The following is a 24,836-nucleotide window of genomic DNA, read 5'->3' on the forward strand; positions in this document are numbered from 1 at the left end:
AAATAATTTAAAAAATTGATTATTTGATTATAATGGAGTCTATGGGAGATGGCCTTTCCGTAATTTCTGGATAATAGATCCCACATCTGTACTAAGATATTAAAAGTCACCTTTGGCCTTATGCCTTTTTATGGTCATGACAATTCTGATATCTTTATAGCTTACAATATATATATTATTTACTTGTATAAAGCAGGATATGTTATGTTTTGGTAGCCGAGGATGAGTAGAGTATAACAGTGCTATATTAGCAGGCTCATGCAGCCATTACACAACAGTAAGCAACTCTATCACCACAAGCTGTATAGAATGTATGCACAGTATAAGTCTTGAGCACAGTGGCATCTACAGGCCATTTGTATAAACACCACAGGATGCACTTTTCTATGGTGTCTAAAAGTCACCTTCTGCATTCAACTGATCTCAATGAAATGTAATTGTCAGCACTGCAGTGTCACATCAATGTTGTCTAGAAAAAAACAAATCATATTTAGTTTCCCATATGCTGCAATAATCCTTTCAGTACCAGGCAAGTTTCACTTGGGGGCCTATTTATCACACAGACATTACCAATGATGTTGCTGCCCATAGCAACCAATCAGCAATTAGATTTCAACAGTCTCCTACAAGTTAGAAAACAAAAGCAAAGTTCTGATTGGTTTGCTATGGGCAACATTAACGGTAATGTTTCTCTCAAATGTTTTACACAGCATGATAAATAGGCCCCTAACGTACATTCATTGCCTGTCTGTTTTTAACATTTAGTGCTATCTCTTTAAATTTGGAAAGCTACCCTGTGCAATAAAAAATATTTCATGGGGATTCAAAACCCACAGCAGTACACTAACTACATTTTTAAGCATCAATTCAGAAATCAGCGTATCTTGGATTACTAGGCATATAATAGAATATGCAAAATATAATATATATATTGTTTTGAGGTTTAAAACAAAGATTTTTTATGAGCTTTTAACATATATATTTTATTAGTGACTAGGTTAAATTGGCAGTTGAAGTAAGGGTTGCACCGAATCCAGGATTCGGCCTTTTTCAGCAGGATTCAGATTCTAATCTTTCTGCCCGGCCGAACTGAATCCAAATCCTAATTTGCATATGCAAATTAGGGGCGGGGAGGGAAATTGCTTGCGTTTTTTTCATAAAACGAAAAAAAAGTAAAAAAAGTTTTCCCCTTCCCACCCCTAATTTTTATATGCAAATTAGGATTCGGAATCGGTTTGGTATTTGGCCGAATCTTTCGCAAAGGATTCAGGGGTGGATTCGGTACAAGTGGAAGAATATATGAGCTTCCATCAATTTACATCTGAGAAGGAATATCATAAATGTAGGAATATTTTTTTCTTCAAAAAATAAAATAATATTATGAAATAAGGACCTTATTATATTTCCCATTTAGTGCTGTATACATTTCAGTATATATCAGTGTGATGCAACTAAATGTCAAGCTGATATTCAACAAGAAGTGGCTTGGGACTTGCCCTTTGCATAGAGGACAACATTTCTAGGTGGACGTTTTCTAGAGCAAAAGAGGTAGGCTTTCAATGGTAGGGTGTGGATTGCGATGTCCAAATGTCACTTGGTTACAGCTTGCTTGGTGTGTCACCATGTGCATCTAGATGCTTATGGAGAAATGCCTGAATCCTGTACCAGGAATCAACTTGTGCCATGGCATTGGCTTTCATTTCTCCTCCCCAGATCACTGGAAGACCCACCACTCTGTGCATGGAGGCCTTGCATAGTGGAAAATAAGGTGGCTCGATGTAGTGGCCAGCTCCAGGGTAACATACAACTTCTGGCTTATCTTTTCCTTGCTCTGTCAAGAGGTCACAAGCAATTTTGGCAAAGAAATCACTCTTCCAGTTCTTGTCCTCTTGCCCCACAATAAAAAGAAACTTGCTGTCTGCTCTGCCCAAGGGAATTAGGCTTGCACAGTTAGGTTCTTCAAGGGGGTTGTTTAGAATATTGATGATATCTGCCACTCCAGGCTGGGGGAATTTAATTTTGCTCATATCAACTCCAATAGCAGGAAGAGTAATATCTTTGTAATGTAAATCAGCACCCACATTAGCAAGGGAGCCATTAACAACAACTGCGGCTGTTATGCCCTTTAGGAAAGCAGTCATAGAGAGGACAAGATCACCACCTTTAGAATGGCCCAAAAGTCCTATCCCTGGACCTTTAACCTACAGTAAAAAGAAAACATATTAGCAATGAAAAAGCACCACAACATTATTTTAGAGCAAGAGATTTGATATGCAGGCAGACAGAGAGTCTTTGGGGGATTCAACTTCAAGATCTGGTTTGGAACCAAACAAGATTTGTAAACAGCCTGAGTCTCCTGAGAGAGCGTACCAAGGGATTGGTGGTGTAAGCTGCACACATTGTTTGTACATTGCACATATAATCTTTAGCAAATGAGGTCTCCAAAGCATTCAGCTGAACTGAATCTGAAACTTTAAGCTGGCCATACACATACCCATAAATTTGTACGAGATGGTAGTGTATTCTGGATTGACAAACTATCAGTACCTATGTACTGTACCATGGATGCATCTGGTTACAGGGGCATAATTACAGATGAAACAGACCCTGCGCTGCAGGGGGTCCCTGGGGGTATAAGTGCCCAATGATGCAAATTGGAAAAGTTCAGCCCGCCAACTGTACACAACCCGCTAGAAAAGTGATTGGCTGCCCTAACTTGTCCGGGTTGTGCAGACCAATACATCACTATTAGATAGATCCATTTAATGCAAACATGCAGACAAGCAATAACATTGCATGGAATATAAAATGTACTGTACTGCTTTTATAAGAGAAAAAAATGTTCAGTGGCTGAACAGCTAACAGAGCAAGTGAAGAAGTCGAAACCCCTGTATTTCATACAACATTTTGTGGACATGTCTGACAAAGGGCCTTTATCCTAAAACACTGTATGATGGCAGAATAAACACATTAATACCCAATATTTAACAATGGGTTTCCTCTTATCACATCACCTCTATGGGTTCTCACCTTGGGATGTTTCAACATGAAATTTACAGCTTCTTCAAAGTATTCTAAGCGTAAATGTTTCATTTGCTTGGGCAGATCCTCATAGCCATAGTAAGCCAAAGCAAGTGTGACAAATCCTTTATCGGCAAGAAGGCTAGCCTTGTATTCCAGTAGGCCACCTCCAGCTCCTTGTATTTCAATAACACCAGGAAATGGCCCCTTTCCTAAACATTAATGCAGACAAATCAGATTATTATACTTAATAAAGTAAAAGCACCTTCACAGTTTTTAGACAAATGCAATTCCTAGGCCTCCACTAGAATTCTAGACCAAACAGCTTACTCTTGTGATATGGAGGATGGGTGCAAGAAACCTCTCTATTAAAGAAACATGCAACAACATTTCAGGCTGATTTCTTGCACATGGCTGTAGACACTTGTCACAATGCACACGTGGAGGCTATCAACCTCAAAATGCACACTAGAATGTCTTCAGGCTAAAATCCACACTATTTGCAGAGTTACATGTGCCATTAATGTCACTGCCTACAAGCATGTGTGGTATCAGGTGGTATTTGCATTTGGGAGAGGGTGAACAAACTGCCTAAGAGCAAGTCAGCCCTATTTCACCAGCTCCATCGTGAGGGTCATTCAAGTGGACCTGTCACCCAGACACAAAAATCTGTATAATAAAAGTCCTTTTCAAATTAAACATGAAATCCAATTTCTATTTTTTTATTAAAGCATTCATTACTGCTGTAAGCTCATTTAAAAATCTCAGATGTAAATCAAATATTGTCTGCCCCTCCTCTATGCCATGGGCAGACAATTACTTTCACTTTCCATTCAGCACTTCCTAGATGTCACTGCTCTCCACATATTTCCCCATTCTCTTTACCATTTAATTGTGTAGCCAGGGCATGGAAATGGACATCGGGTCCCCCATTCTGGTGCACAAACAAGATTCTGAGATGATGCAAGGCTTTCCTTAAAAACAGTGTCCACAAAATGGCTGCTGCCTGCTTGCTATCATTTTAAATTCCCAGACTGAAGGAAACAAGATTCAAATAATTTATACAGTGTAATTAAAGTTCATTTTGCTTGACTAATGTGATAAAATAGGATTTTGTATAATTCTTTTGGGTGACAGGTCCCCTTTAACAAACCTAGAAAGGACCAAGGCTGTGCATAACAACTAGTTGCTATCCTCTTTCTGCTTCTGACCACCTATGTGGAGCACTTACATTACTTTATAATGTACTTTTTTTTTTAAATTAAATGTACTGTAAGTTCTTGTTCTATCTCACACACCACTCATAATATAGAGTTGTTAACTGACTTTATATACAAGTGAGAACTTAAGACAAAATATGCATTGATTTTTTTGGATAGCAAACGTGAAGCAGTCACCTGGTGGTAAGAAGAGGCTGCCCCGGACCTTGCCCTCTCGCACAGGGATCCGGCTCACTCCTTCTCCGATGAATCCCCTCTCCTGGGTGGCAGTGGCCAGCAGGGGCCCAAGGGGTTCATGGTCCTGGTACAGAGAAAGCTTGAGCTGTATTGGGCTTTGCACATCTTTCCGGAGAAACCTCCTAAATGGGCTTTTGGGCTGTAGGGCCCACAGGGGTCCCTCAGGCTCTAACCCAGTGAAACTGCCATCTTCCAGAGCCGGGCACTTTGACAGATCCAACTCGCCACTGCTCCCTGCACGATAACGGCTTAAAGAAGTGAAGTCCTCCCCACCTTCATCAGTCATTGTTGCCTGGAGAGTCACCTCCTGTCCAGGTCTTAGGCCAGACACTGTCACCTGTAGGGGCTCATCAATCAGGCAATGTCCAGGGGTGACCTGCAGAGACACAGACATGGCACAGGCAGGCAGAATTCTGGGCAGGGGTCTGTGCAGCACGCAGAACATTGACTTCATGCTTTATGCCAGTATTTCCCTTTAAATGACTGAAGTGTTTGTTAAAGAAATTGAGCAGAATTGTGCTGTGTGACATGTGCTGCCCCACTGGGAGGTGTTATATGTGCTACACAGGTTCTGGTGGATGCACACCTGTACTAGTCACACTTTATTAAAAATCATGCAGCATTCAAAAACTTTACAATGTTCCCAACTCAGTTCGATAAGCAGTGCAGCTCCTGCCTGGTATATAGCTAACACTAGCTAGCACGAGATTAACTTGCCTCCTTGTGTGCGTTTTCAGCCCTCCAAATCAAAGGTGTGAAGGGCATCTGGTAGCACATTGCCTCACGTTGCAAGGGTCAAACGTGTTCTACCTTAACCTATAGATTATCCCCTCCCACTGATTTTGTGAGACCTACAAATTAGAGGCGACACTGCCATCTCATGGGAAAATTAGATTACTACAGCCACAACTGGTTGATTTCCATTCCTCCTGTCATTGGGAGTAGTGGGATTCAGGGAGGGAGGGATAAGGTTGCAACCTGTTCGGTTTTGACCCAAACAGTTTGGTTTTTCTAAGGCCTGGTCGGATCTCAACTTTCTGTTCGGTGTTCAGCCTTCTGAAACCTGAAAAATAATATGGTCAATAAATAAAAACATTTAAATACTAAGGTACTCACTTTAACATGACTTAGTTATTATGAAGTGCAGTTATTTTCTTATCATTAAAGAAACAAAAAAAAGCACATCATAGCTACATAGTTATAAAGCTGGATTGAAAAAATACCTATGTGTTTTCAATGAATTTTTTTTCTAAATTTGCATTTCTGCATTGAAGATCTTTCTTGATAATTGATTTCTGTATAATAGATCCCATGCCTGTAATTAGAGGTTTGGGCTTACTCATCAGGCAGAATATAAATAGCGAAAGGGTTGCTAACGCCTCTGTGGCGATAAACGTTGTCATGTTTAAAATGTTCAGAAAACTGAACAGAAATTGTGCCATTTGCTTCTTAGTAATGCAATAACCCTGACACAGCATCATAACTCCACTGACATCATTGTGCTTTCCTCTGATGTCATCAAGCCCACCCCAACATCACTGCCCCACCCCTTTTGTTCCCTCCCTAGTGGTGGCAACTCTAGGGAGGGGCTTTCCAACATATTTGACATTACCCCAAACATGTATTTTAATATTTTTCATTACGGTTTGACAAGAAAGCTAGTACCATGTTAAGGCACAATTGTGCCCCCTAGCCTTCTATTAATTTGTCACAGAGCTGCGATTTCTCTAGTTAAAGGAGAAGTTGCCCTTCAAAGGGAATATCAGCTCAAAAAAATTTAAATTTGCTTAATAAAAGAAAACATTAGTAGAAGCAACTTTGCAATATTCATTCACTAAAATGTTTCTATGGTTTTACAGTTATTTGTATAAGTAATGGTAATTGTATTGAAAGCAGTGTCTGTCCATTTCTATTCTCTGCCTTGGGGCTATGACTACCGAAACAATGTAAGACAAGGCATCTGATTAACAGACCTGTTTTCACTGGGGAACTGAAAGTATTGCACTGTTGTTTAAAAAGTAACAGGAGTACTGCAGTCAGTGACACACTGAGACTGCAATTGTTATTGTTTACATTTTATAATTGCAGCTTTTCAGTTTGGAATTTCAGCAACTATCTGGTTACTGCAACACTATGGAACTTGCTGGGCTTCAGTGGATTACTTCAGTGGATACTTGCAACTGACTACATAATATTTGCACAAAAGCAGCTGTGCTTGTGGCCATCTTTGGATTTTAGTATTTGTTAGCTGTTTAGAAAGTAGTGTCAAGTAAAGCAATGCTGTCTGTTATAAACAGTACAATCTGGCTATTTATAAGGTTAATACGTTGCAGTATAGTACACTGAAAATCTCCATATTGTAGATGAAATTGCAATTTAACCAATGTAGTCGTTAGTTTACAGGGAACAGCCCAATGTTATTCAGCAGTCATTGTTCTGCCAGTTGCTTGGCAATGACTAAACACAGGGCTGTCTGTTAGATCTGAGACTGCAAATCAGATTAGACTTGCTTTTCACCGGAAGATTAACACAGATTTACCCTTTCAGGTTACACCACATTTATTTTTTCAAAACCATCTAAATCCACTATCAATACTCTCTTTCTCTCTCAGTTTGTTTGGTAATTTGGTATTTGTAAAGTTCTGAAATGCTATAAGGGTAAGGTATCACTGGGAGATTCGAGGAGATTTAGTTGCCCGGGGACTAATCGCCTCTTCTTTGGGGCTATTAATCTCTCTGAACTGCTTTCCCCTGCCTCCTGCCTGCTAGAATAAAAAATCACCAGCGGCATGGCACTCGCGGCGCTTCATTTTCCAAAGTCCAAACAAACAAGGGAAAGTTGTGCTCACCACTAGTTTTTAAAATCATTAGGCGGGGGTGCAATGAGGGTGTGACCACAAAAAACATATAGACAAATACAAGATTCCTCTGCACTCAACCCATTATCAATATATTTAAGACAGCGACATTTTGACGTAGTTGGCCAGCTTTAATATATTGCAATATATGGACAAACAATCCCTGTTTTGTTTAAAGGGTAAGGCATTTTTCAGTAGCAGTATGCACAAAATGTCGCTGTCTTAAATATATTGATAATGGGTTGAGTGCAGCGGACTCTTGTATTTGTCTATATGTTTTTTGTGGTCACACCCTCATTGCACCCCGCCTAATGATTTTAAAAACTAGTGGTGAGCACAACTTTCCCTTGTTTGTTATAGTTATACAGGAGCAGTGACCAGCTCCATGTTGTAGCTCCCACCCCCTCCAACTATAGTCAGGTGATCCCACTGGTGTCTAATAAAAGGGCAGCCAAGTTTGGGAGTTTTACTTTGAAAGCAGCTAGTAAGTTGCAGGTAAAACGTATTCGTCCCTTTTATAAAATGTATAATTAAACCATAGAATTCTTAATGAATCAGATGAAAATTGAGCATAGGACTGGCCAGATATGGGATGACTTTGACGTAGTTGGCCAGCTTAAATATATTGCAATATATGGACAAACAATCCCAGTTTTGTTTAAAGGGTAAGGCATTTTTCAGTAGCAGTATGCACAAAATGTCGCTGTCTTAAATATATTGATAATGGGTTGAGTGCAGAGGAATCTTGTATTTGTCTATCTATATATATATATATATATATATATATATATATATATATATATACACACCAAATACTGTACAAAAACCGCACTCTATAAACCGCACTTTATAAATAAACAGAACTTTTTTGCACCTTTAAAAAGTCCTGAGAGTGCGGTTTTTGTACAGTATTTGGTTTACATAATTTTTGAATACTGCACCCAGGCAGCTGTTTTTGTATACATGAGTGCTCCAGTTTTGTGAGAATATATATATATATATATATATATATATATATATATATATATATATATATATATATATATATATACACACACATACTTGGGATGTGGCAGCTCTTCAGTATGTCAGACAGCACAGAGTGGAAAGGGAAAATACACAATTTTGACATACTATAGGGCAGATTTATCAAGGGTCGAATTAAAATTCGATTTTTCACTCTCTCTGGCCCTTTAAGAACTCAAATTCGACCTAAACCCTGCCGAATTGCTGTTTAAGTTAATGGGAATGGTCCAGGAATCAATATGGATTTGTTTGCAGCCTTCCGGACATTCAAGTTTTTTTCAGAGAAAGTTTTTAAAATTCGAATCGAATTCGATTTGAGTTTTCGGGTCCATTCCATTCATCGGAGTTTAAAAATTTTGATTTTATTAATAAATTTCGATAAAACAGCATATATTTTATATTAAAGCTTGCATATGTTAATTCAGCACCTATAAATGTCCTATTTTATGATAAAGGAGCAGTGAATGGCATTTCTCTACTGTTTCAACAATAGTATAGCACACAACAGCCGTACTTTAGTAGTAGATTGTGGTTCCCTGGAGGCTCCATCACTGGCTTCCTGCTTATATTAACAGTATATATACGAGTTTGGGAATCACACACTGAAAACAGAATAGCTGCCAATAGCAATTTTTATTTTGCGTCCACATTATTTTGCGTTTTGTGTGGACGCAGAATAAAAATTGCAAATGGCAGGTATTCTGCTTTCAGTGTATGATTCCCAAACTCGTATATACATTTCTCTACCGTATCTTCTATGAAAACTTGTGCCCTATAGCTCTATTCAACTTGATTGGCTGCCCCCATGGCTACACAGAAGCTTATTTATATAAACTGAAGCAAACACACAGTTTGTACCAGTGCATTATTTTTAAAATGCATATAAACCCCTTTAATTGCAGTACTTAGAGCAATAGGAAAAGGTCTGACTCAAATGCCATGTCCTGTTAAGTTGAATTTTTCAGGGACAGTCATACAAAATATGATATTCAAGTAGATCCCAACAAGTAGCTAAAAGGAATTGGAGGTGCAAAACCTTTGCTGTATAAGGGAAACGCAAATCTTCCTTGTGGATTTCTGGTTGGAATGAAGCTGTTCTTTTCATTTTTAGCTGCTGGTTCATTTTTTACTGCATGTGAAGCCTAATCTATATTTCCAGATGTCCAGAATGTGTCAGAAGAATGTATTGATTCCCAAAGTAATAGCTCTATATGAAGCTCCAAGAAGCAGCAGCTAGGAAGTGCAATCATTGCTCAGAAGGACTACAAAACAGAGTGCCGTACTAAAATAGAAGATATTTGGGAACAAGGATGATCTGCAATTTCCTGATTGATTACCATCAAAAATGTTGTTCAAGACATTATGTGATGTGACAATAAGATTGTAATGTACGATATATGCCTTTATTTTGTATGGAGATATACCGTGAAAAATAAAGAGAAGTTTAAAAAAAAATGTTGTTCAACCCAGACACCCAATTCGCACATATTACAAATGCGCTTACTCTCCAAATAAAACCAGCAATACCCAAAATACTATGAGGCCACCTCCTTTACAAGGAGAGGGCATCCTGGGGGATGTAATTCTAATTATTCCCCCATTGCTAGATTCTGAAAATGTTTTATTTTTTTTTACCAGATCTCCTTGCTTTACTATTCTGCATACTTGTTTATCTCCTTGCGTTTACCTACCCCCTCTAATCTTATCTTTTCACCAATATTTCCAATTATATTTTGCAATACCACGCTGCCATCTTTTTCCCCTTCCCACATGTGATTTACCATTTGTGGCTTCGTCTTTTATTCCTTTTTCTGTTCCTGGCCATTTTCATGTCACCCTTGTCTCCAATCCTTATTCCATTATCCTCCTCAACAACTTTTTTTTTCCCAACGCTTCCCTCCTAACTTACTTCCTGGAAATGATATGGTGTACTTCTTTGATGAACTCTTCTTCTGGGTTGTGGGATGCGTGAATTCAGTCTGCACTGATTTCTGGTACCTCCAAATACATATAAATCATTGCCTCCTCACCGTAGTAATTAATGTGATAGCTTAATATCTAGTAGTAGCGATCCACACAGGCATTAGGTATGATAACAGGAGGTACAAAGTAGTGTCTTTATATAGTCCCAGCATGGACACTATTGCTAGATGCTAGAATTCAAAATAACTAGTTTAGGGAGCAAAGTTTATGTAAAGTTGATGGCCCAGAAATAATACCCAAGAAGTCCAGATTGCAGCAGTGCACCTTAAAGTCCAAGAGATAAAACTGCTGTGACACAAGAACCACAGCAACATACTGATTTTTAAAAAAAATATATACCCACAGCAGCTGGTTTGCTCGGGCATGTAAAAGTCATACTTGCAAAGAAGTACTATAACCAAGTTGCATCCAATACTGAAAATGCTTTAGATATAGTTTATTTTTATTAAAAAAAAAAAAGTAAAAAATATTAGAAAAATAAGCTCAGAATAATAAATCACGGTCTATAATCAATACATAATTTACTGTTTGGGTTCTTTCCTAGGCTTCAGAAAGACACCTTTGCAGAACAGCAACTGTTCACACGAGTAATTTCACCAACATCGGGTTTTCCAGATAAGAGATCTTTCCGTAATTTGGATCTTCATACCTTAAGTCTACTAGAAAATCATCTAAACATTAAATAAAATCAATAAGATGGTTTTGCTTCCAATAAGAATTCATTATATATTCAAGTGCAAAGTACTGTTTTATTATTACAGAGAAAAAGGAAATAATTTTTAAATATTTGGATTATTTGATTATAATGTCTATGGGGGGGCGGCCTTTCCGTAATTTTGGAGCTTCACGATACTGGGTTTCCGGATAATGGATCCCATACCTGTATATTTAAAAGAAAGTTGCATCATGTATAGCTATACATGCCCTGCAGAAATGTACTGTTTGCACAACAGCACAGTAGGGATGGCAATTGGCATGTCGGGTCCTTGAAGTTTTTTCTCCAGCTTTCCAGTGACCGACCTGGAGTATGTACAATAAGTGAAGACCAGATTGGCTGTAAGTGTGCTCCTGGCAGGCAGAGAACTGGGCAGAGGACTTAGGACATGGTGGCTGGCAACCCTGCTGGGCTACTCTGTTTTGTTAACAGGTACATAGCTTTCTCCTAACAGGACAAGTTATAAAATAATATGTATTAAAGCATTTTAATGAAACAACTTAAGTTCTGAGCACTTCCTAAACATTTTGGAGCAGCGGCCTACTCCATAAATATTCAGAAACTCAAGGAGGCTAAGAAAAATGGTTTCAACTTGGCCACATTAATAAGGATCATAGCTACAAAATTCTTGCTTATATTTTATATTTGCAGGGAGCCTGTCCTTCTATTGATGTTCTTTAGGCAACAAAGTTCAAAAGGTGTATGCCGATACAAAATGTGCTGCTACTAGGGGTGCAGGTTTTCAATAGATAAATATGATGTCTGTGCAGTTATACAACTGGAATTTGCATCTGAATTCATCTGGAATGCAGTCTTCTGCTGTTCTCTCCATGTCAATATCTGCTCTGTCACCTCCTCCATTTCTGCTTCCAAAGATTCCATCCTCATTAAGGCATTATCCTGGAAAGAATGAATCGTGAGCAGTTAATCCTGTTTTATAAGAATATGGTTAGTGGGTGCTTAGACCACAAGACATATTACCACTTGCATATTTCTAATAACCACTCAGGTTTATTGCACATGGGTAAATTCTCTTCCTGTATTCTCTTTTTTAAGGCAGAAGTGGAATAACCATGCGGTTAAATGAAATCTGACAGACCTAGCGGTGAACTATATGACAGGCTGCTCAAGTTCTTTTGCCTGTGCGATAATAAACACCAACAAAGTATACCTGTGTGCAATACCTCTTAGAGTTTACTGCTGAAACTGACAAAGGTTTTTAAGCTTTACATAAAATTAAGTAAGCTGCCAATGGTATACTAATACTTAAACAAAAGATGGGGCATGCACCATAACTTCAGACACGGGTGTTCAAACTTCTCCAGACTTAACCTGCATCCCAGTGATAGGGTAAGAGCTTACTTAGAAATCAAATACAGTGCATACTGAAAACCAGTGATTTTTTTTTAATGTATGTTGCAAAAATGCTTATTTTGGCAATAGCAACAATATAGGAAGGAGTTCACTGAAGGCCAAAATCTTCTTTAATGCTAAATATATGAAAGGTGCATCATATTTGATTAAATAACTTATAAGCAATCTGCTTTATGACTGTAGCCATTAACTTTACTTACCATATTACTAGCGCAATCTGGAATTTTTGGAATAGTTTGGATAGTCTTAATATATATTTCCAGCTTTTCAATAAAATTTACTGCAAGCGGCAATAGTTCTGCAGTGAACCTAGCAAGTTGGAGAAAACAAAAGCTTGTGTTAATTCTAATTTACCCTCAATTAAACATATGAAAGGCAAATAAAAAAAAGTGACCTCAGCAGACGCAAACACACATAAAACCTAAATGTCAATTGTATTAAAAAAATATTTTTGGTGGGATCTGCTTTCATCTGAATAGCAGGCATGGAATCAGTTAGTTTTGCAGCACATGTTCTTTCATATTAAAGTAAATTTACTCTTAGTATTATTAGCATTAGTAATCCTATATATCAGCTCGAGGTCTTGGAATGCCCGTTGTGATACCCTAAAGTTGGCTTCGAGCTGTGAACACAAACAAAGGCTATAGCCATGATGATACCTGTGATAGGATGCTTCAATGGGCAAATTCTCCTGGCAAACTGGCTGAGCCAGTCTCTGCCTTAAAGAGCGTTTTTCCCTAAGTACTGCTTCCAAGTGGCTGTTCATTGCTTGCAGTGCCTGATGTTTCTGCCCTTTAATCAAAAGAAGTACACAAATTAAAATAAAGCAACATTCTGCTGAGGAGGAGAAAGATATGTCAAGTACAAACAATGTTAATTTAAATGGGAATGATGTTTACTCTCTGAAGTACATTAATGACTTTTACACAAACATAATGACAGTTGACTTAACGGGTGTATAATTCTACGCTGTACTACACTGCAGAGTACTGTTGTTATAACACATTCATCTTTAACTTGGGGTCACAAGTTTACATAACAAGGAAAGCAAGTTAAAAAGCAAAACAGCACCTGTTTGTTACCAGCACTCGACCCTAACCCTTCATATTTTTAGACCCGCGCCCAACCCACCCCAACATCATGGGAGGGGTTGGGCACGCAGACATGAGTCTTTAAAAAGGAAAGTCTGGAAGCAGAAATGGGGCATAGTAAGGTTGTGGTCAGGGTGGGCACATGGTAAAGCTCAGGCTGCACCCGCAGGGGTGTGGAAGTCGGCTCGAACCCACCCAACCCATGGGCTACGGGCCGGCCTTCACATACGTCTGTTGAACAAGGGGTACAGTGCCCCTTTCTGAGGTGGGACTCAAAAGAAAAGTCTGTTGTTGCAAAAATTCAGTTAATATAATAGGCCTGTGCTACTCACCAAGGTATAAAGGATGAGTGATATCTGCAGTTTCTTTCTCCAGCCTTAGCAATTCCAGTTCCAAGCTCTTCTGTAATTTTAAAATAATAATTTAAATGTACTGCTTGTTTTTTTTTTTAATCTAGCAGTTTTAAAGGAGACATATTGTGTAAAAAATAAGAATGTGCAGCAGATAGACTGACCTGATAGAGAACTTTAAGGCGTAGTTCACCTTTCAGTTAACTTTTAGTATGTTATAGAATTGCCAACTCTAAGCAACTTTTCAATTTGCCTTAATTTTTAATTTATTAAAGTTTCTGAATTATTTAGCGTCTTCTTCTGACTCTTTCAAGCTTTCAAATGGGGGTCACCGATCCCATCTAAAAACAAATGCTCTGCAAGGATACACATTTATTGTTAACGCTACTTTTTCTTAATCCTCTTTCTATTCAGTCCCTCTCCTATTCATATTCCAGTCTCTTATTCAAATCAATGTATGGTTGCTAGGGAAATGTGAACTCTAGCAACCAGATGGCTAAAATTACAAACGGGAGAGCTGCTGAATAAAAAGCTAAATAACTCAAAAACCACAAATAATAAAAACCAATTGCAAATTGTCTCAGACTATCTCTCTACAATACATCATGGTAAAATATAATATAAAGGTGAACAACCCCTTTAAGCCTCTCTTTGCTTGTGTGACTGCAGGGCTTAGATCCTACTGTGCTTCTGGCAGGGTCTGTGTTTCAAATGAAGGGTGGGCTCATCCTAACAGACAGAGGCCATATCAGATATATAGGGTGCTCAACTAAAGGGGCCATTTTTAAGGATAACATTCATTTTTATCTCAAAATGAAACCTGCACCATAAAGTATTCATTACTGCCTAAAAGATTAGGATTAGGGTTTTTAGTAATGCTCTATGTCTCCTTTAAAGAAAGGAATAACTTACTGTGCTACACAATGACAACTAGATTTTTTTCAGCTGTTTTCCATCCACACTTTTAAAAAACCTAAATTATGACAATGCTGCCATAAGTTTTTGCCCACAAAAAAAAAAAAACAACTGTTTCTAAGCAGCAGTTAGCATACACAAGCCCAATGATTATAGAATGTAAGCTGCTGTAAATAATGGAAAGCATTCAAGCAGGAAAAGACATTTATAGCAAGATACAAAATGTATGAACACCAACACCTTTTTTTCTTAGTTAGATTTTAATTTAAACATACAGGGTACCATTCTACCAGGAACAAAAATGCAGCATATTCTTTTTAACCTAGTTACAAGTGCAACACATTTTTCTAGTTTAAAGATTAACTTATGTTATCCAGTCAGCAACAGATAGATAAGCACTTATCCAAAAGACTTTCACCCTATTAATAGGGCCGCAGTAAGCACAATAAATGTACAGTTATAGAGGGAGATTAATGAGACCCAGGATACAATTTTGGGTAAAAACAATAAAGCTTACAAAATGCAGCCCAATGAAAAAATGTCAGTCTCTTAGATTATTTCTTGCCGACCCCTTCACAGTCTCTCAACTGTACATGAATCCAAAATCGAATATATATAAACCCCCAAAAGAGGGAATATGTATAGGGAGCGATCAGCGCCTGTGGCAACAGAAATAAAAAACAAAAAACAAAAATAGCGCAATACGTTTGCAATGTAGAATATCACCCCGTGCTTGCACTGGATGTTAAGTGGATGTGTTTTCCCCTTTTCCTTCAGGTGGCTATTAGTGAATGAAAGTGGCAATTCAAGTGAACAGAGGGGCGGAAGAGTGCTTTTCCTGTGAAAATGGAATATGTTCCAAGGATGCAGGTGCCTCCACCTTCTATATAAAATGCCTACTTACAAACCACTAGCGTGGTATAATGCGTTTAATATGAAGCTCTCTCAGGTTTCTCCTCCAGTGTTCGACTCCTTCCAGGTTCCCAAAGTAGGAATACAAACCGATGATAGTGTAACACCGTTTATTTAAAACATAATTAAAAGCAATTAAAATTTACACTCACATTTCCCTTGCGGGTTTTTGCGCATTGAGTCCAACAAACAGTTTTTCTGGGGTCCCCAGAGGCAGTCCTGCCAGCTTGCTCCAAAAATCTTTTCTGCTCGCTCCAGGTGCCTTGGTCCAGGTTGTTGCGTCCCCCAAACTATGCCTAACGCGTTTCGCTGGATGCTACCAGCTTCCTCAGAGGCGTCTCTACCATCTTTGTTTGTATCCTTCCTTTTAAAGCCCATTCCAGCGTGTTCGTTTGATTTCCGCTTTCACTTCCGGTTTATGCGTTCCAGCTTGTGCGTTCCAGCGTCTTCACTTCCGGTTTAGCGCATATAACTCTCGATCTTCTGTGTATTGTAATGTAGGCTAGTATATTTCTCTCCCGTGTCTTCTTTTCATCGCTCCTCTGGCTTAATACCCCACCAGGCCACAATACAACAACCCAGCTCCTCAAAAGAATATATATATATTTCTAACAACATGTAAAAATATGCAAAAATAGTGATCAGAGGGGATCATGGGAGATGTAGTTTCCCCTGTTTTTTTATCTGTTCAAAAAACTTTGAAAAAAACTTTTTCAATTTCAATTTTGGGTCAAGGTACAAAAGGCTATTATTTATTGCATTTATTGTAACTTGCCAAAACAGTAGGCTACACTATACTATGCATGTGATGATTCCCAATTATAGATGTGACAGTTCTGGACAGCTGGAAAGAGCCCCAGGAAAGCAAAAAAAATTCTTAATGCCTAAAGTCATGTGGAAGATAAGATGCTGAAAACAACAAACTTTAAAGAGATTTTCAGAATTTTCTTTCAAAATTTCCCTTTATATTGAAAACAGGATTTTTTATACTTACCGTTAAATCTGTTTCTCTGTGATCAATAGGGGGACACAGGGACGATGGGGTTAAGCTCCACCCTCCAGGAGGCAGGACACTTACTAATAAATTTGTGGGCGTGCCTAACCGGCTTAACCCCCACACTCCAGCTTATCCAATCAGTTTGTCACAAAAAAAGCTGTAACAAGATTACGTAATAATCAAAATAATAATAACCCACGTAGAAGGTAAATCAGGGAATTATCCCGACATGACCAAACGGTCAATAAACAAAAGTTTTAGGGCGGGCCGCCCTGTGTCCCCCTATTGATCACAGAGAAACAGATTTAACGGTAAGTATAAAAATCCTGTTTTCTCTGTCATCATAGGGGGACACAGGGACGATGGGGACTTAACAAAGCAGCCCCCAAAACAGCAGGGCGGGAAAACGAATTAACCATTACTTCAGCACAGAATGTAGCACCTTGCGCCCAAAAGATGCTTCAGCTGAAGAAAAAATATCAACTTTATAGAATTTTGAAAAAGTATGTACAGAGGACCAGGTAGCCGCCCTGCAAATCTGGTCCAATGAGGCTGAATTACGCCAAGCCCAGGAAGCTCCGATTGCTCTTGTAGAATGAGCTCGAATTCCCTCCGGTGGAATCTTCCCTTTGGCCATGTATGCCTGTCTGATGGTCTCCTTGATCCATCTAGAAATGGTAGCTTTAGATGCAGGATGACCCTTCCTGGGCCCTGATGGTAATACGAAGAGAGTTTGAGACCGTCGAAAAGACCTTGATTTTTCAATATACCATCGTAAGGCTCTAACTACATCTAAGTTGTGTAGTCGACGTTCCTTATCATTCTTTGGTTCCGGACAGAGAGAGGGAACAACAATGTCTTGGTTGATGTGAAATGACGAGACCACCTTAGGAAGGAAAGACGGAACTGTGCGTAGGACTGCCTTATCCTTGTGGAACACTAGAAAAGATGGATCTGCCGATAGTGCACTCAGTTCTGACACTCTTCTAGTGGATGTAATTGCCATTAAAAACACTACCTTCCAGGTAAGCCAAGTATCTGAAATAGATCCCATCGGTTCGAATGGTGGATCCAGAAGGGCTTCAAGAACAACATTCAAATCCCATGCTGGAACTGGAGGCTGATATGGAGGAACTATATGTGCCACTCCTTGTAGAAAAGTGCGTACTGTATCATTCAAGGCTAGTTTGGACTGAAATAGGATTGACAGAGCTGATACTTGTACTTTCAGAGAGCTGAGTTTTAGACCTCGCCTGAGCCCGCGCTGCAGGAAAGACAGAACTCTCGGAATGCTAAGCTTGTGAAAGGATAGATTGAACTCCTCGCACCAACTCCGATAGGATTGCCAGACTCTGTAGTATGATTTTGAAGATGAAGACTTACGAGCTCTCAATAATGTGGCAATAACTTCTTCTGTTAACCCTTGTTTTCGCCAGATGTCTGCCTCAACAGCCATCCCGTCAAAGCGAACAACCCTGGGTTGTGATGTGCCACGGGCCCTTGGAACAGAAGGTCCGGCCTGTTCTCGAGACGTATCGGTTGTGTTATTGACATTTCCTGAAGGTCGTAAAACCAAGTCCTCCGAGGCCAGTAAGGAGCCACCACAATTACCGTGATGTCTGACTGTCTGATCTTCTTGAGGACTCGTGGAAGCATGGGTAGCGGAGGGAATATGTACGCTAGATTGAACTGCCACTTCTGTGTCATGGCATCGACCCCTGCTGCCAGTCTCTCTCGGTAACGAGCAAAGAATCGAGGCACCTTTGTGTTGTTTCTTGACGCCATTAGATCGACCTGTGGTTGTCCCCAATGGAGTACTAGTTTTGCAAACACTTCTGGGTGAAGTTCCCATTCTCCCGGATCTAGACGAATTCTGCTGAGGTAATCTGCTTTGGTGTTTAGAACTCCTGGGATATGGATCGCGGACAGCTGTACTTCGTTGGTTTCTGCCCAACTGAGAATTTGTTGAGCTTCCAACAGCGTCGCTTTGCTGCGAGTACCTCCCTGGCGATTTATGTACGCCACTGCGGTAGCATTGTCGCTCTGTAATCGAACCGGACTTGCCTGTAACAACTCTGTCCATTCGGCCAGAGCTAGTCTTATTGCCCTTAGCTCTAAGATGTTGATTGGAAGTTTGGACTCCCTTGGAGACCATTGACCTTGGGCAGACAAGTTGTCCCAGGTTGCTCCCCAACCCCTCAGACTGGCATCTGTGGAAATTATCTTCCAATCTTGCGTCGCCCAGGATTGACCCTTGGAGAGATTGGTCGGTCGCAGCCACCACTGGATGGCTACTCTTGTCGACTGAGATAGATTGAGCTTGCGAGTGAGAGCTCCCCCTCTCCATGACGTTAGAATGTTCGCTTGCAATGGTCGTAAGTGAATCTGTGCAAATGGAACGGCTTCTATGGTAGCAACCATGAGTCCCAGTACTCTCATTCCTAGATGAACAGTTGGACTCTGATCTCGGAGGAGTAGACGGACTTGCTTCATGACCTTCATTTGCTTGTCCAACGGAAGATACACCATTTGTGTAATGGTATTGAACTCGAGACCCAGGAATGTCATGTGATGACTGGGTCGCAAATTGGACTTCGACCAATTTATGGTCCAGCCAAAATTCTGCAGAAGACTGATTGCCTTGCTCCGATCTTCCTCTGCCTTTTCCTCTGATCTGGCTTTCAGAAGCAGATCGTCCAGATAAGGAGTGACTGAAATCCCTTGCAGACGTAATGCCGCCGCCGATACTGCCATTAGTTTTGTGAACACTCTGGGGGCTGAAGAGAGTCCGAATGGCAGAGCCACAAACTGGTAGTGTTGGTTCCTGAATGCGAATCGAAGGAAGGAGTGATGCGGCGGCCAGATTGGTACATGGAGGTACGCATCTCTGATATCGATAGACATCAGCAGTTGATTTTTCTCCATCCCTCTTATCACTGATCTCAGAGTCTCCATTTTGAATCGTACTGATCTGACGAACCTGTTCAGCTGTTTGAGATCTAGTACCGGCCTGAAGGAGCCGTTTTTCTTTGGCACAATGAAAATGTTGGAATAGAATCCGGAAAATCTCTCTGAATGTGGCACTGGAACAATCACTCCAGTTTGTTCTAAACTTGTGATGCAATTTAGAAAGGCAGCAGCTTTGTCTGGATCTGCAGGAACCCTGGACATGATGAATCTTTTGCCAGGAATGGTTAAGAAATCTATGTGGTAACCTTCGGAAATAATTTCGTTCACCCACATGTCTGACGCATGGTTGATCCACACCTCCCGGAATTGGAGTAACTTGCCCCCAATACGCTCCCCCGACTCCGGAAGGGGTACCCCGTCAGGCTGACGAAGACTTATCTGCTGCGGGCTTGATAACCGGTCGATTGGTCTTCCAATGCATGCGACCTTTGTCGTTTGTTTTGGCTCGAAAGTGTGACCGCTGTGGTGAATTGTTTCTTCGTGTGTATCGTCTACTTGAGCCACGAAAAAACCTTCCCCGTCTGGTGGTAGTAGTTGTTTTACTTTTGGCCTGTGGAAGAAAAGTGCTTTTTCCTCCCGTCGCCTGCGAAACTCAGATCTGCTGACCAATTTTTCAGCCACAATGTTCTACGTGCTGCAACAGAAAGAGCGGAAGTACGTGCCGTGACTTGAACTGTGTCTAGTGCGGAGTCGCACAAATAAGCCGATGCCTCTGCTATCGCATTGGCTGATGATAACAGATCGTATCTGGAAACTGCATTCTGGATGTCCTTGACAAGCGATTCGGACCACGCTTGTATTGCTCTGGCCACCCAAGCCGAAGCCAGGCATGGGCGAAGAGCTGACCCAGACGAAGAATAAATTGACCTAAGAAAACCTTCCAATCTTCGGTCAGATGGGTCTTTGAAGGATGCCGCATCTGTGACTGGCAATGTAGTGGACTTGGCCAATCTTGATACAGGTGCATCAACTGCTGGGGGATTAGTCCACTTTTCTACCAGATCTTTCGAAAATGGATAAGACTTAGAAAATTTCCTAGTCGTCTGAAACTTTCTTTCTGGAACACTCCACTCTTCTTGTATTATGTGAAGAAGATGCTCATGAGAAGGAAAACAAACTTCGGATTTTTGCTTCCTCTTGAATAACCCCAAATCATCCTGGGATTTGGGCGTTTGTGATATATTCAACACATCCATAACACCCTTAATAATACCCTCCACATCATGCTGACTATCATGATCTCTGTGGTCCTCCACAGTTTCTTCCTCCTCCCCAGACGAAACTTCAGAAGGAAGTAATTCTCCCTCAGATTGTGAGGATGCCTGCTCAGCTGCAGATTCGTCAGACAAACAATGAATAGACGTAGTAGGCACTTTAGTTTCTTCAGACCGCTTTCGCTTAGAGCTAGTCTTTTGATCAAGTCTGGCTAACATTCTTCCTAAATTGTCAGCAATAGAGGGAAGACCCTGCAAGGAAGCAAGGGACTGTGTTAAATGAATGGCCCACAATGGTGCTGGCACATCAGCATCTGAGCTGAGCCCCTGACCTTGAGAAATACTCTCCCTTGAAGGATTCTCTGGCTGAGCCGCTGGAGGGCTTGAAACATCTTCTGAAATGAGCGCTGTACTCTGCCCCACTAAACAGGACTTACAGAGCGGCTCCCCCTGCCCTCGAGGCAGCTTAACATTGCAATTGGCACAGGCAAAAAATTTAATCTGCGCTGTTTTGGCAGCCTTCCCCCCTGCCCTGGTGAATAACCCCTCTGACCTACCTTCTGCCATGGAGATTGGGTAAGTAGGAGTGTGTGGGGCAGTCAGCAACCGCTTACAACTCGCTAGCACTTGCAGGAGCGGAGAAATGGACCATCCGGTGCGCAGCAGAAGCACTATGCGCAAGATGGCCGCTGGAACGCATACGCGCATGCGCACAAGTGCGCAAAATGGCCGCTGGAACGCATACGCGCATGCGCACAACGTGCGCAAGATGGCCGCCGGAACGCATACGCCGCATGCGTTCCAGCGCAGCGCGATCCGGCCCTCTCCCCCCTCAGCCGTCTCCTCACTTAGACAGAAGGCGCAGCGAGCGCCCAGACACAGCATGGAGGGAAAGAACCGGCCAGTACAGGAGCACGCCCTGCACCTCTTACCAAAACAGTAAGGATAAGGGGGGGAACGGGGGGAGGGCTACCGTGCTAGGGGGGAGGCTGCCAAGCCAGACCTGTGAGGTGAGTTGTTATGCCCAAGGCAGGTACTCACCTCGTGCCCATCCCGGCCAGACCATCTGCCATCGCCAAACTTAGCAGGGATACGTCTGGGTGGTCGTTATAGCCTATAGCGGCTAGAAATGACCCCGGTGAGCGGAGAAATACTGGGACTGTACTAAGGACAAACATGCGCTGCCCAGAGTAAGACCACAGAAAGAGAGTAGTCATCCTTGACTAACATCGCTGGACGTCCATCCTCCTGGTAACAGGACACTTAAAAAACTGATTGGATAAGCTGGAGTGTGGGGGTTAAGCCGGTTAGGCACGCCCACAAATTTATTAGTAAGTGTCCTGCCTCCTGGAGGGTGGAGCTTAACCCCATCGTCCCTGTGTCCCCCTATGATGACAGAGAAAGATGGTATCGGGCTCCTCAAGGGAAGCATAAAATAGACTCAACAACTTTCCCTCTCTGTTTTAAATGGTGTTCAGACACTGGTTCATTGATAAATATCTAGCAGTCTTGTTGCATAGCAAAAAAAAAAAATTATCAATCTTCTTAATTTGCTTTTGTCTATTCTTTTTTCCTTTCCATTTATTTTCCCTTCTCCTTCCCCTAATATGTTACTATGTTTGCTATTAGATGCAATACACGCATGGAAATTTGGGGAAAAAAAAGTTAAAAATAAAGTAAAAAAAAAAAAAATCACTTTAGTAGTGCTTTGCAGTTTAGTACAAAGACATAATTACTTATTTTGAATTCATCACAATGTGTGCTTTCCAAGAATCAAAAAAAAAAGTGTCTGCCATGAAAATCTGCATACACACTTTTATGATCTCTTTCACCAATTGCTTTGGTAAACCTACGCATATTAGGTATCAAACTGTTCAGAAGACTCATTTATATATGGGTCGTTTTATGTTTTAACATAAGATTATGTGAGCGATAAGATACTGTAATATGCAACCTATAAAGTCTTTTTTTTTTAATTAAAATAACATATTGTTAGGACACACAATTAACCTGGTTTATCTCAGCCTTGATTTCTGTTATTCTTTGGAGTTCTTCCGCATGACTGAAACATGGTGCCTCCAGCTGTGCTTGGTCAAGGGCATTCTGTAAAACAGCAATTACGGATTGTTATGACTGAAATGAAGGACAACAGCTACATGAGAAGTAAACAACGTCATGAGGTTGCAAGTTATTAGCTGCCCACCAAGTGATTATTGTCACTTACCTCTTACCCCAGCCTATTGCTCCTCTACCCCAAAGACTGACACCAGTCTGGTGAGCTCTTTAAAGAGGCTCAACAATTTTCTTCAAGACTTCCAAGCATCCCCACTGGGTTTGGGCAAGCACATGTGCAGCATAGAACTTTTACCAAGACATCTGCACTACGGATAGAGACTACTAGAACTGGCACAGGGGACACCTGTGAAGACTGAAAAACTGACAACTTGTTTTACTTTGAGATACACTATTTAACCTTAATGACATTGCAGCCAGTGTCGGACTGACCCACCGGTATACTAGGAAAACTCCCGGTGGGTCCAGGTGTCAGTGGGCCTCTTGCTTCTAACCATTTGGCCTATTTCATGGTCATTCCCTATTTCTTTATGGGAATAAAGAGTCTTAATAATGGAAGAATAGAGTATAGTATGTAGAGAAAAGAGACTTGAAGTATAAAGAGATTGAGTGTGGAGAGGAGGTATAATAGTTTGGAAAGTGGGCCCTCAGCCTAAGGTTCTCTGGTGGGCCCCTGTCACCCCAGTCCAACACTGATTGCAGCGTTAATGTTACACTATGGGGGGCATGTGCAAGGCCTTTCTGTCAGTCACATACACAACGTAAAGCAATAAGTAATTGGTGCAGGACTGTAAAGGGGGCTAAAACTGGCCAAAGTGATCGTGAAGTGAGCCTGAAGAAGGAATAGGACTATTGCTGAAAATATTTTTTGCCTGTTACCCGTTATTTCACAAGTCTGCCTGGAGGAGTTATCTTTGGAAGTGCCTGCTCATTTTTTTTCCCCACAGCTTAGGAATCACCTTGTATTCTTGCCTACTATAAACCCTGAGATCCTGATTGGCCAAAGATCTACAACTGCGTTCTGAAACTGTATTCTTGTCTGTCAATGGACACCGTAGATGTTATCAGTACAACCTAGGCTAATCTACGTACCTGCGATAAAACGCCCGCTGCTAAACATTTCTCTAGTAGCAAGGAAGCAGCGGAGGGCTGCACGGGACTCCAGGGATTCGCTGCCATCATTCATACACTTCGGCCTGCCCCTGTGTACAAAAACAGGCGCTTAAACCTCGCTAACCAATCAGCTGAAAGCTCACTGCGCACACTTATGACCTCACGATGTTCACATAATGCAGCCATGTTTTAGGTGGCAATGCATCTTCACTATGTCAGCCATGTTTCTCGGGGTATCTGTGAGCTGACGTTTACGGACTATTGGGAAGGAAGAAAGGAGGGGCAATTTCCGGGAGGAATGTGTCAGCAGGGTGTAGCTCTTACCAGTAGGTGTTGGTTATTTGTATTTACTTTGTATCGCATTAATCGGCTTTGGCGCTGTGCGAGAGTCTGTGAGGTAGGAAACTGCAATACTTGCTACAAAATACCTTCGCTCTAGTTGCCAGCTAGAAACAACGGCCCCTGATTTCAGTTTTCTATACATTGTCCATATTTATAGTCTCTGCTTTTTGAAAAGTGACCATCTGCTCCAAAATATTCCAGACTGTTATGAAGTTTGTCTTTTTGCCATACAGACTATAGGTCTTGTCTAAGAGTGTTTAAACTGGGTGGAGTCCCCAATGGATGTAAACTTACTTAGTGGTTTCTGAGATCTATCCATTATTAGACTGCTAATACCTGGCTTTTGGCTCAGCTGACAATCGGCAATGTAAGGGTTAACCAAATCCAGGCAGGGCATAGAAAATGCATAGACCGGCTCGCTGACA

General features: G+C 41.0%; 2 protein-coding genes across 2 annotated transcripts; both read right to left on the reverse strand.

Annotated features, from left to right (window-relative positions):
- Window positions 1-1,399: 1,399 nt before the first annotated feature.
- Window positions 1,400-5,594, reverse strand: acot2.L (acyl-CoA thioesterase 2 L homeolog). The gene is made up of 3 exons (XM_018231049.2): window positions 4,419-5,594; window positions 3,031-3,233; window positions 1,400-2,201 (listed from the first exon to the last, which is right to left on the reverse strand). Exons 1-3 carry the CDS (start codon window positions 4,930-4,932, stop codon window positions 1,599-1,601), a joined length of 1,320 nt encoding a protein of 439 aa, XP_018086538.1. The 5' UTR covers window positions 4,933-5,594; the 3' UTR covers window positions 1,400-1,598.
- A 5,172-nt stretch (window positions 5,595-10,766) lies between these two features.
- haus2.L (HAUS augmin like complex subunit 2 L homeolog) lies at window positions 10,767-24,274 on the reverse strand. Its single transcript, NM_001091726.1, is given in 6 exon segments — window positions 10,767-11,960; window positions 12,635-12,743; window positions 13,094-13,226; window positions 13,858-13,927; window positions 22,894-22,986; window positions 24,049-24,274. Coding segments are annotated over 6 exon segments (669 nt in total). The 5' UTR covers window positions 24,139-24,274; the 3' UTR covers window positions 10,767-11,786.
- Window positions 24,275-24,836: the final 562 nt, after the last annotated feature.

This window comes from Xenopus laevis, chromosome 8L (genome assembly GCF_017654675.1).
Source record: "Xenopus laevis strain J_2021 chromosome 8L, Xenopus_laevis_v10.1, whole genome shotgun sequence".
NCBI lineage: Eukaryota > Metazoa > Chordata > Amphibia > Anura > Pipidae > Xenopus > Xenopus laevis.